The sequence below is a fragment of the Mesocricetus auratus genome, unplaced genomic scaffold, assembly GCF_017639785.1.
Source record: "Mesocricetus auratus isolate SY011 unplaced genomic scaffold, BCM_Maur_2.0 Super-Scaffold_100006, whole genome shotgun sequence".
Classification (NCBI taxonomy): domain Eukaryota; kingdom Metazoa; phylum Chordata; class Mammalia; order Rodentia; family Cricetidae; genus Mesocricetus; species Mesocricetus auratus.
The window spans coordinates 51,233,310-51,245,789 of record NW_024429190.1 but is presented as its reverse complement, the minus strand read 5'-3'; the positions used below and the strand labels follow the sequence as shown (position 1 = coordinate 51,245,789).

Here is a 12,480-nt window from a genome sequence, read left to right as displayed (position 1 = left end):
ATCCCTTCAGTTGAAGAAACTGAGAAAATGCTCTGGTTTTCTTAAACTTTTTAAGTTACTCACATTTTACAACTGTAAAAGTTGATAATATATTAGCACCATCATAATACCCATATTTGAACGCCAGCACCCACAATAAAGCAGCCACAGCAAACAAGCATATGAGAAGAGTGACTGGCATAGTGACAAGGCAAAAGAAGTGGCCCAGTGGGTAGAAACCAGCAGCCTTGCAAAGTTAGCTTCATGCACACCAGCAAGTGAGACCCGAAGCTTTACCATCCATAGCTGAAGGAAGAATTACTTAAAACAAAATGAAACATGTGAGACTAATAACTTAAGTTTATAGTGAAATGTACCAATTCCTTATATAAATTACATAAAAACTATTATAGTACTTTTACATATACTTTTAAATCTACTTTGATAGTATATATTAAAGTAAAAATTATAATTTTTCATATTATATAACTATATAAAGCACAATTTCATGTTTTATTAAAAATATATGAAAACCAAAAAATACGTAACTTTTAAAAATTTGTGATATATTAACTTTAAACAAAAATCTATATTCTATAGAGCATACTTAAAATTGAGTTTTAAGCTTGTTAATATTCTGGGATTTCTATTTTCCAAATACATTTGTGTAGGGCTTTCATGGACATTTTTAATTATAAGTAGGCATTACTGTAGCTGTAAATGCAAGACAGAACAAGTATATACAGTCTTTTGTTGTTGTTGTTTTTCAAGACAGGGTTTCTCTGTGTAGTCCTGGTTGATCTGGAACTCACTTTGTAGACCAGGCTGGTTTCAAACTCAGAGATCCACCTGCCTCTGCCTCCCGAGTGCTGAGATTTAAGGCATGCACCACCACTACCCAGCCAGTAAATACAGTTTTTAAAAGGATGATGATCCAACTCTTCCACCTATATAATTTCTATCAAATGGTGAACTGCAACTTTGTAAAACTGCACATATATTTTCCATATAATAAACTAATATCCAGAAAACAATTATGTTTCCATAAGCCTTTTTCCTAATTATCAACTACTAGGAAGAAATGAAAAACAATTCTAGGATAATAATGTGACTATAAAATGGCAATTTTATTGCTAGAGAAGGCAGGTAATGATAAAGAACTTTAACATACATTTTACTACTGATATCTGTTAAAAGATATAGTATTTTAGTCCAAGGTTCCCAATCTATCTGTTCATTGTCATAAAGTTTTAGGATGCTAAAATAGTTCAAGTAATGAGAGGAGGGTAGAGGTATTATCACACAAGAGGCTGTTTGTAGAATTTTTAAAAATCCAGATCTTAGTAATTAAACTAAATACGACAGCATGCTTGAAGGTAAAGTACAAATGTTTCAACTCTGTGTAGAGATGCTGTAAAAGCATGGCTGTAATGTCTATGAGGGTTATGAATTACTTAAAACTCTATTTCATGCCACATTAACCTGAAATTTTTGGTATAAGGCAAGTATCTGAGGGGTAAGCACCCAGAAACAAGAAGTTTTCATATCTCAAATTAACTTGTGGGTTTAAAGACATAAAACCTATAATTCTCTATTTCAAAAATAACAAAGGTCAAATTCTACTTTTAAATTCATCTTTAAAGTTTTGTCAATTTATGTTTCCTACACCAATTATTATTGCCACAATGAGTATTGTAACACTTAAAAAAAAAAGTGCCAGCTCTTCAGCAAGTGGAATATAAACACTTATTTGTACAAAAAAATTTAACATGTGCCCAGTAGAATAAGGTATATAAATCTTAAGCAACAATTTTCCAGAGTGCTTTAAATTGTAGTCTCAAACTCAGAAAAAAAGAAATATTTCTGTATGATATTTCTGTGCCTTAGTAATAAACCATGGATATGACAAGTCTCTACAGGGGACTACACATTCTTGAGCTGGATCAACACAATTTGAACACTAACCTGCCAACTACTTTTATTATGATATGATATGGCCTAAAATATTTAGTAATAAACTTTAATTTTGTTTGACTTCTGTGGCATTGGGAATAAAATCCAGGGTATCATACACACTCATCAATTATTATCAATAAGCTATTCCTCTAGCTCTAGAAAGGTTAAAAAGGAAGATTTTTTAAAGAAAATCTATTTTATAAGACATAAACTTGGATAGCGATTGCCTACTTCTATAAAAATAAAAGCAAAGCCAATCCCTTTGAAAAACAGACTTAAAAATTTTGTATTCATGGGGCTGGAGAGATGGCTCAGAGGTTAAGAGCACTGACTGCTCTTCCAGAGGTCTTGAGTTCAATTCCCAGCAACCACATGGTGACTCACAACCATCTACAATTCAATCTGGTGCCCTCTTCTGGCAGAACACTGTATGTGTAATAAATAAATAAATAAATAAATCTTTTAAAAAATTGTATTCAATACCTATTTGTAATAAATGCTTAACTTTTTGTTTTGTGACAAGAATTATGTTAAATACAAGCATTTCTATGGTAGCACAATACATACATTCCTTAAGAGCCTTATATTATACAGTATTATATATTAATGACGACCTTAACTGGAAGTGGTGGTACACACCTTTAATCCCATCATGTAGGGGGCAGAGACAGGAGGATCTGTGAATTCAAAGCCAGCCTGATCTACATTGTGAGTTCCAGAACAGCCAAGGCTATTCAGAGAGACCCTGTCTCAAAACTAAAAGACAGAAAACAAAACAAAGATGATCTTTGGAGAGTGTTGTGTAATTATAAAAACTGGTTAGAATTAAATATTTTATGAAGAGGCAATTTTTAAATTTTATTCCAATATTATCTTTTAGTTTCACTCTACTTTTTATTTAAAAATCTGTATTTAGTTACTGGCAGGTAGGGAGTGCCGCATCTACTGTGGCACAGGTGAGGAGGTTCCACATCAGCTTTCCTTTTCTACCATGTGAGTTCCAGGTATCTAACTCAGCTTGCTGGCTTGCCAACAAGTGCCTTTACCGGCTGAGCCACCTTGCTGGCCATTCAGAATCATATTGTAGCAATGGTTTAATATAGTTATTCAGCACAAAATCAGTTTGTATACAATTTTCATTTTCTGTTCCTGAAAGGCATTTCAAAGTGTAAGTAATGGACTTACTGGCTGAAGCCTGAGGTTGCATTCGAGGTATTCCTCCATTTGGCACTTGAAAATTGGAGTCACTTCTACTGCTTTTCACTGAGTCAACTTGCGTGTTGGATGTTCGGGATAGGTTGGGAAGACTGCGTCTAAGTTTTTCTACAAAAATGAGATTTTAAATAAATAGTAATAATAAAAAATAAAACTATTTTCTCAGATATTAAGTATACTTTAAAATGATATATTTAAACATTTTTCTGTATATTGTAGAAGTAACAGGAAATGTAAAAAAAGAAAAAGAAAACAACAAAACCCAGAGGCTGTAAATGGATGAAATAACAACACCCTTAAAGAAACTATAAGTTACAGAATCAAATCTACAGAAATAAAGGCCACTCCATGAGTAAAATAAAACAAATTCCCATAAAAATCCCCATGTTCACTTAGCCCTGTAGTTTGGCTTGGGAATCACATTAGTAACTTAGTTTAATAAGGTTAAATTTACTTTTTCCTCATGTCTGCATGAATAAAATGGTAAACATGACTTCTTGAAATTAAAAAATATTTGGGGAATAATACATTCCTTTTACACTAAAATATTGACATCTTATTCCTCAAACTCTGCTGTTTTACCTTCATTTTTCACATTGCTCGTCTGTAAATCTGTGGGATGGCCTTGGAGGGAAAGGCGAGGTTGCTGCAAACGGCTAATCATAGGCTGTGGGGACACTCTACTGTATTCTATTCCCCGGGCAGGAGATCGCGAACGAGGTGAATTTCGAGGTGACTGCTTAGGAGATGGTCGGGGTGAATTGCGTGGTGATGGAGAAAACCTGTTAACAGCAGGGTACACTGCATGGTGCATACTATCATCTTCATCATCCAAGCTCTGTGCATCCAGTTCTTGATCACTAAAAGTGCCCCGCCTCGTAGAATTGCAAGATGAACCAGAACTTCGCCGAGAGGTGGTGGCTGCATATTCTTGCCGGAGACCTAACAACAATGATAGCATTATTTATTTCTTTGATTGTATTTTCAAACATTTAAATATTTTTAAAAATTCAAGTAAATGATTACTACTGAGAAATTCAACTTAGGGTATAAAGTACAAAGAAATATTCCATTTCTACTTCTAGACATCCTTGTAAGTAAAGATGTATAAACCACATCTCAAAGTTATTTTTAAACTGAATAAAAATGTAGTATTTGTTTAATCTCAAAACTTCTTGAATCTGGAGTCTAAGTAATAAGGTAAAGTCATAAATTAAAACCAACTAACAAAAACCCAGCTTTACTCTAAACACAGAAACCCACACTTGGATGGAAGAAACACTGAGGGAAGAACTATTATGTAGGCAGTAAACAGAGTATATTAGCTAGCAAACAAACCTTTGCAGTTATAAAGGGAGAGGAAGAAATCTAAGCACAGCATCAGCAAGCCCTGCTAGCTACACTGGCACCCACTAGAAGGGATCTTACAGTCAGAATCAGACCGTATGTCATTTCTTTATGCACAGAAACTGCTACCTAAGGGGTGAGATCTCGGGCATCTTTTAAGGCCACAAATCCCTGGAGAAGTAGTTCAGTGAAGAGCACACATGGGGTGAATCTCCACAAACTACAAAATAAAGAACAAGTAACCCTCCAAATCCCTAGAACTTCTAGGTTCATGTAGCCCTGGAGGTCTGGGAAGTGCAGTAGTAACTGGGTTACTTATGGTCTAGCTACAGCAGACAGCAGTAAGAAAGCAAGCAAAGCAATAGAGAGCATTGCTTTAGAAATGGAAGTCAGAGCCCAATGCATCCTCTCCAGTAACAAAGGAGAGCTTTAAGCATATCACAATCACCATAGAATTTTGCACTTCTCACTGTAAAAACTAAGACACTTGACCAGGTATATAATTAACCAAATATGTTATTCTAATTTTTAACTGCTACATACAAATCTTAAAAAGAGCCATGGTGTAAAAATGAAAAAGGAGGGAAGGAAGATGTTTTCAAGTAGGTAACATGTATGTTTGGTAACAACTTTTTTTTTTTTCCACACAGGGTTTCTTTGTGACTTTGGAGGCTGTCCTGGAACTAGCTCTTGTAGACCAGGCTGGTCTTGAACTCACAAGATCCACCTGCCTCTGCCTCCCAAGTGCTGAGATTAAAAGCAAGTGCATTTACTAGGACAATAAATATTTGTGTGTGTGAATGTCTTACAATAAAGTTAAAATTTCTATTTGTTACCAAAACACAGCATCAAAGCTTCAGTAAATAAATAGCTTGCTGAGCTCTCCACAGAAATCAGCATCCAAAATAAAAACCGAGTTTATTCTATGGTATGGAATTAGGCAGCATTCTCTTTCCAGCCTCTTAATGACTCCACCGCTGACTCAGTGAGGAGAGACATAAAATGAAAGAAAACTTTGTCGTGTCATTAGCGTTTGGGCTCATGAGTTAAGGTAGCATGAAGCACTTCCTTTTTTTCTAGGGGAGGTCATACTAAAGTGGAAATGATTCAGGAGAGTAAGAAACATTCTGCAGTTTCCCCAATGCTACAGTTAATAAAGCTTACATCATATTTGACAAGACACATCATGCATGCAGATGCAACCAAAAGCTCTTAAAGTTGTAGCAACTCCAGATGCTCAGCCACTGTCCAGACTCTTGACATCTAATTCACTGAAAAGGTTACAGGGATCACATTATAGTTTATCGCGCTCAATTACCTTCTTTCATTCAAAGAGAGCCAGGGTATACATCCTCAAAAAGTATGAAAACTTATTGTTTATGTATACTTTGGGGGTGCCAGAGACAACAAAGACATTAGATATCATAGCAGTTTGGGGTTCTTACAGTACTCAGACAGGTATAGAGTATAAATATGGTATTACAGTTCCATGGGGGAGTAAATTTAAAGGTAAAAAGGCTCCCTTAGGGGCCATTAAATACACACTAAAAGATATACAATAACAGTAATAATTACAATGCCAAGAGTCAGTACAGCCAGGCGGTACCTTTAATCCCAGCACTCAGGAGGCAGAAGCAGGCGAATCTCTGAATTTGAGACCAGCCTAGTCTACAAGAGCTAGTTCCAGCACAGCCTCCAAAGCCACAAAGAAACAATGTATTGAAAAACAAAAAGAAAACAAAAGACAAAAACAACAGCAACAACAAAAACAAACAAACAAACAAAAAGAGTCAATATAAACTGTACAGGTTAAAAATACCATTCATAGGAGCAGAGCCAAATAAGCCTTTCTGTGTCCTTCCTATTGCAAAGTTGTCTTATATAAAATAAAATTTAAAAGCAAATACATACGTGGCATTAGTCTCTGAAACATCTACCTCAACATTTATACTTTCACCATCTTACACTTTTTCTTACTTTAAAATATATGCAATGCAATAAATTTAATATATACAACAAACTTGTATAGTAACAATTAAAACTTACTTTCTTCCTGCATCCGGGCTAGAATCTGCACATCAGTTACATCGTTTAGTTTATAGTTGGATCCGATTGAATCTTCATCTAACTCTGAAGCACTTAACTCACTATCTATAGAGGATTGAGGGCTGAGTGGAGGATTTCTATCTGATGAACTTTTGAAGTTACCTTTAGAAAAGGAAAACACATCAAACCTTGGTAAGAGAAAAACTGAGTTAAACAACTGTTGCAAGTAGCCAAATTAATTACATCCTTTGATTCAGTTTTTATTCTATCATTTACATATACAAAATTCTAAAATGAAATTAGAAACTGACCTCATTAGGGAGAATGGTTACTTAGACTCCTTTACATACTTTGTCACAAATACAAAACATCTTTTAAGTATAACTCACCGCATTTCTCACAAAACAACTATGCTTTTAACCAGTGCCTGCAAAGCACTGGTTAAAGGCACTGATGTAACTATAGGTTACATCAGTGGTTCTCATCCTTCCTAATGCTGAGAGCCTTTAATACATACAGTTCCTCATGTTGTGGTGACCCCAACCAAAAATCAGTTTCATTGCTACTTCATAACTGTAATTTTGCTACTGTTATAAATTGTAATGTAAATATCCATGTTTTCTAATGGTCTTAGGAGACCCCCATGAAAGAGTCGAAACCTGTAAGTTGAGAAACGCTGCTCAAAGTGGTCACAATCCACAGGTTGGGAACCACTGGGCTAGAGGCTTTCATCTTTTACAAGAAACTCAGGGAAACCATTCTGTAAGAAAATGATGCAGTGCTTTCTCTTCTCAAATTCAGTTACTATCACAATAATCTTTTCCTTCGAGAAGAAATTAATTTTCCTAAACAACAAAACTAATTTGAGAAAAGTAGATTTCTTAGACATTTAAGAACCAACCTAAAAAAGAACACTAGATTAATTTGTGCTACATGGTATCATGCTTACCGAATTAGAAATGGGAATCCAGGATGTTCTGGTGTTTGGTCGTGAAGTACAAGAGATGGTAGCAAGAAAATGAGCAGATTTTTAAAAAGTACTCTATCATCTAGACCAAGAGGAGGACAGAGAGCTGCGTAGGACAGGGAATGCATGCTGGCAGGAACCTAGCATGCTTTTCAGGAGCACTTTTCATGGTGACCTGTCTCTCTGAAGAAACAATAAAAGCTCAACACTCTCACTAATGAGTCTAATACAGACTGATTTCCATTTAGCTACCATAGTTTGTAGCTTTTAAATTTTTCTTGTTAGTTATTTATTTGTATTCTATGTGCATTGGTGTTTTGCCTTCGTGTATGTCTAGGGGAGGGTGTAGGGTCCCCTGGAACTGGAGTTACAAACAGCTGTGAGCCGTCATATGGGTGTCGAGGATTGAATAAGGGTCCTCTGGAAGAGCAGTCTTAACTGCTTAGCATTTCTCCAGCCCTGCAGCTTTTTTTTTTCTTTTTTAAAGACAGGGTTCTACTTTGTAATATAAACAGTCTTTGAACTCACTATGCAGCCTAGGCTAGCCTCAAACTTCCAATCCTCCTGCCTCAGCCTCCCAAGAGCTAGGACTACAGGCATGTACTGTATCATGTACATCTAGTTTTCCAAAAATTTTCACCATTATAGTCAACTCCCCACAAGCATAGTTTCAGACCCGCCTGAGAGCCCTCTTTGTCTAGGAACCATCTTTTTGAGTAAGTAGCCGCATCCCTTCCCTACTCTCCCCGCCCCCACCATCTTTACCCTTCTGTCTGTAGGGATCTCCACACCATGGGCCTACTTCCAGATCAGTGACCTACTTTCTGGAGAGCCACCTTTGACCTCCTTTCCTCTCCCATCCTTCCCTCTGCCTGCTGCCATTTCCACACGCAAAAAGCCCTGGTTCCAGACCCATGGTTTGGAGACCATCTTTGCAAGGTCAATTAAACAGCTCATCCATCACCGTTACCTAACCTAACACATCTCCTGCATTGGCCAGATTATCACATCAGACACAAAAACAAAAAAAGAAGTCATGCTCTACGCAAATTGCAAATACAAGACAGCGTGTCTTCCTTCAAACTCACTAAAACTATGTAAGTGTTCTCTAATGAGAGCTTCCTAGGTGAATCCCAAGACACAGAATTTAAAAGGATAATCATAAACTTTATCAAAGGATTAGAAGAATTTAAAAAAAGACACAAACACTTGATTGATCTCCAAGAGGAAAACAATAACAGAAGAAAATACACAGCTGTATGAAATGACAAAGATAATTCAGGATTTGAAAACTGAACTTTAACAAAGACAGAAACATTCAAGAGAACACAAGCTAAAATGAAAATGAAATTGAAAATCTCAATATTCCAATTAGAAAACTCTGGGGAAAGCCTTACAAATAGAAATGGATCAGGCAAAAGACAGAATATCAATCAGGACCTAAAGAAGAGGATCTGGAAAAAATAAGTACAGAATATGAATTTTTTTTACAAGCATAGAGAAGGAACATGCAGGAAATGTGGGGCATCATCAAAAGACCAAACCTTTCAATTATAGGCACAGGTGAGGGAGGAGAATCTCAGGATCAGTGACATAAACCAGATTTAACAAGATCATAGAGGAGAACTTTCTAAAATTAAGAAAAGATGTATTCATATAGATATAGGGAGCATAGACAATTCTAACTAGACAAAACCTAAAGAAAAAATTTCCATGGCATAAAGAACTCCTTACTGGATGATGAATAGATCAATGGGAAAAAAATATCCCTGGAATTAAATGAAAATGGAAACATAATACAACAAAAGTTCTGTGACACATTAAAAGTAATCCTAAGAAATGTCTACATTAAAGAGAATAAATAAATGTCTTAATGATGTAGCCTAAAAAAAAAAAAAAAAAAAAACAACCCACGGGAAACCAAATCAAACCCAGCAGATGGCATGAAATAATAAAAACCAAAGAAATAGAAACAAAGAAAATAATACAAAGGATCAATGAATCTAAGAGCTGATTCTTTTAGAAGACATATTATGGCCCCTTGGTCTAACTAATCAGAGAGAGAGAATACAGAGGGAGGGATGGAGGGAGAGGGAAGAGGGAGGAGTCAGATTAACAGAATCAAAAAGGGACAGGGAAACATGACACCAAAGAAATACACATTATTAACACTGGAGACCTGAGGACTGAGCACAGCGGATCCAGATCCCACACCTATGGGATTCAGCCTGCCCAGGGACTGCCAGCTTCCAAGTCCCAGTTTCCACTCACAGGACAGGCGAGGCGAGGGTCCAGCCTACCCAGAATTTGCTAAGGTCCCGATTCTAGGACAGCCTCCATCCACGCAAGAGGAAAGCCACTAGGGTATTGGACCTGCTCCCACCTACTGGAAAGGGGTCACATACCTACCAGGGGAGGAAGAGAATCCTTCTGCACCCACAGGAAGAAATGATGGGAAGGAGACAATACAAAAACACAGCAATTCCACTCTTAGGCATATACCCAAAAGATACACATTCTGTTCCACTATGTTCATAGCAGCATTATTTGTAATAGCCAGAACCTGGAAGCAACCTAGATGCCCCTCAACTGAAGAGTGGATAGAGAAATGTGGTACATTTACACAATGGAGTACTACTCAGCGGAAAAAAAACAATGGAATCTTGAAATTTGCAGGTATATGGAAAGCACTAGAAGAAACCATACTGAGTGAGGTAAACCAGTCACAAAAAGAGAAACATGGTATGTACTCATTCATTTATGGATTTTAGACATGAATCAGGGGAGTGTCAGCATACAATCCCATTGCCAGAGAGTCTAGGAAACAGAACCTTCATCCAGCGAATGATGAAAGCATAGGCAGATACCCACAGACAAACACTGAACTGAACTCCTGGAACCCAGTGTCAGAAAGAGAGAACTGATGGGCAAAGGAGTTAAGAATGGGTTGGTTTAACCCACAGAGACAGTTGACCTGAACAAAGAGGAACTCTTGGACTCCAGATTGATGGCTGTGTGGAAAGCATGGGACTGACCCAGGCCCCCTGAATGTGGGTGTCAGTGAGGAGGCTTAGGTAATCTATGGGGCCTTGGGTAGTATTTATCCCTGGCGTACAAATAGATTTTGAGTGCCCATGCCACAATATGGGAGGCTCTCTCAGCTGGGACTCTTGGAGGAGGGCCTAGGCCCTGCCCTGAATGAAATGACAGTTATTGGAGATCCACCATGGAGAGCCTTACCCTCCATGGAGATCAGACTGGAGATTGGGTGGGGGACTGGGGGACCTGGTGGGGAGAGAGGGGGGCGGAAGGGAAGGGAGAGGAAGTTGGGATTGACATGTGAAACAAGATTGTTTCTAACCTAAATTAAAAAAAAAAAGAAGCCGAAATGCAACAGGTGTTAGGTAATCTTATTTACCAACATCATGTTTGGTGTTGGTGGGCTTCCTTGAAAAAAAAAAAAAAAGAAATACAGATTATTATAAGGGGATACTTTAAAAGCATGTACTTCATTAATTAAGTTGGAAAAATCTGAAAGCAATGGATAAATTCTTGATTCACCAAAACTACCAAAGTTAAACCAAGAAGATATCACCAACTTAAACAAACCCCTAACAAAGGAGGAGACTGAAATGGTAATAAAGTACTTTCCAACTAAAAACAGTCCGGTCTAGGTGAAGTCACATCAGAATTCTACCAAACGTATAAAGAACAACAATGAATACTTCTTAAATTATTAGAATATATGTGTAAGTAGAAGGATCACTCCAAATTTGTTCCATGAAGCTGGTATTACTCTTAACACTCAAACCAAGAAAGACACAACAAAAGCAAAAAGTACAGACCAATCAATATCCCTGACGAACATAGATGCAAAACTCAATAAAACACTACCAGCAAACCAAATATAGACACATATCATGGAAGTCATCACCATGATCATGTTGGCTTCATCCAGAAATTCAAGGATGGCTCAACATATGTGTAACTAATATAAATGGAGTTAAAGGCAAAAGTCACATGATGATCCCAGTAGATGCAGAAAAGGCCTTAGACAAAAATCAACATGCTTTCATGAAGAAAGTCCTAAAGAACGTAGGCCTGGAAGGGACATACCTCGTGACTAAGGGATATATATGACAAACATGAAGCCAACATTATCATAAATGGAGACAAACCTGAAGTAATCCCATCAAAATCAGGAATGAGTCAGGGCTGTTCGTTTATCCTCACTCCTTTTTAATATAGTGGTGGAAGGACTAGCCAGAGCAGTAAGGCAAGAGAAGAAAATTAGAGTGATACAAATAAGAAGTTAAATATATCTTTATTTGCAGATAATACGATATTGTATATAAGAGATCAAAAAATTTTGAGCAGAAAACTTCTACAATTAACAATTTCAGCAAACTGACCAGTTACACAATAAATTTATAAAGAGGAGTAGCCTTTCTATATAGCGACAAACAACATATTAAGAAAGAGGTCATGGAAACACTCCCATTTACATTAAAACAATATCTTGGAATAAACCTATCCAAGGAAGTGACAAACTTCCACAACAAAAACTTCAAATTTGTGAATGAAATTGAGAAAGACACTAGAAAATGGAAAGACACTGTGTTCATGAATCAGTAAAATTAATATGGTGAAAACAGCTCTCCTACTAGAAGGAATTTACACATTCAGTAATACAATACCAATCAAAATACCCACAACATCCTTCACAGAAAGAAGAAACCATCCTAAAATTCATATAGAATCAGAAAGACCCTGGATAGCCAAAGCCAATCCTGAATGAAAGAGTAATACTGAATGGGTTGCTATCCCAAACTTCAAGATACAGTAGAGCTATAATAAAAATAATAAAAACAATATGCTACAAACCAGATGTGCAGACCAACAGAATAAAATAGAAGATTCAAACATGACTACTCATAACAACAGCCAGCTGATATTTGACAAAGAGGAAA

The 12,480-nt window shown here is 36.7% G+C and overlaps 1 protein-coding gene across 2 annotated transcripts in view; it reads right to left on the bottom strand.

Moving 5' to 3' along the window:
* The window catches only part of Slain2 (SLAIN motif family member 2), a 57,673-nt gene that overhangs the window by 17,637 nt on the left and 27,556 nt on the right, over nucleotides 1-12,480 (bottom strand). For both annotated transcript variants that reach the window (XM_040747177.1, XM_040747178.1), the window contains exons 4-6: nucleotides 6,544-6,705; nucleotides 3,733-4,092; nucleotides 3,121-3,258 (exon numbers count right to left, since the gene is read on the bottom strand). In XM_040747177.1, coding sequence (XP_040603111.1) covers nucleotides 3,121-3,258; nucleotides 3,733-4,092; nucleotides 6,544-6,705 — 660 coding nt within the window. The remainder of the gene's footprint in view (nucleotides 1-3,120; nucleotides 3,259-3,732; nucleotides 4,093-6,543; nucleotides 6,706-12,480) is intronic.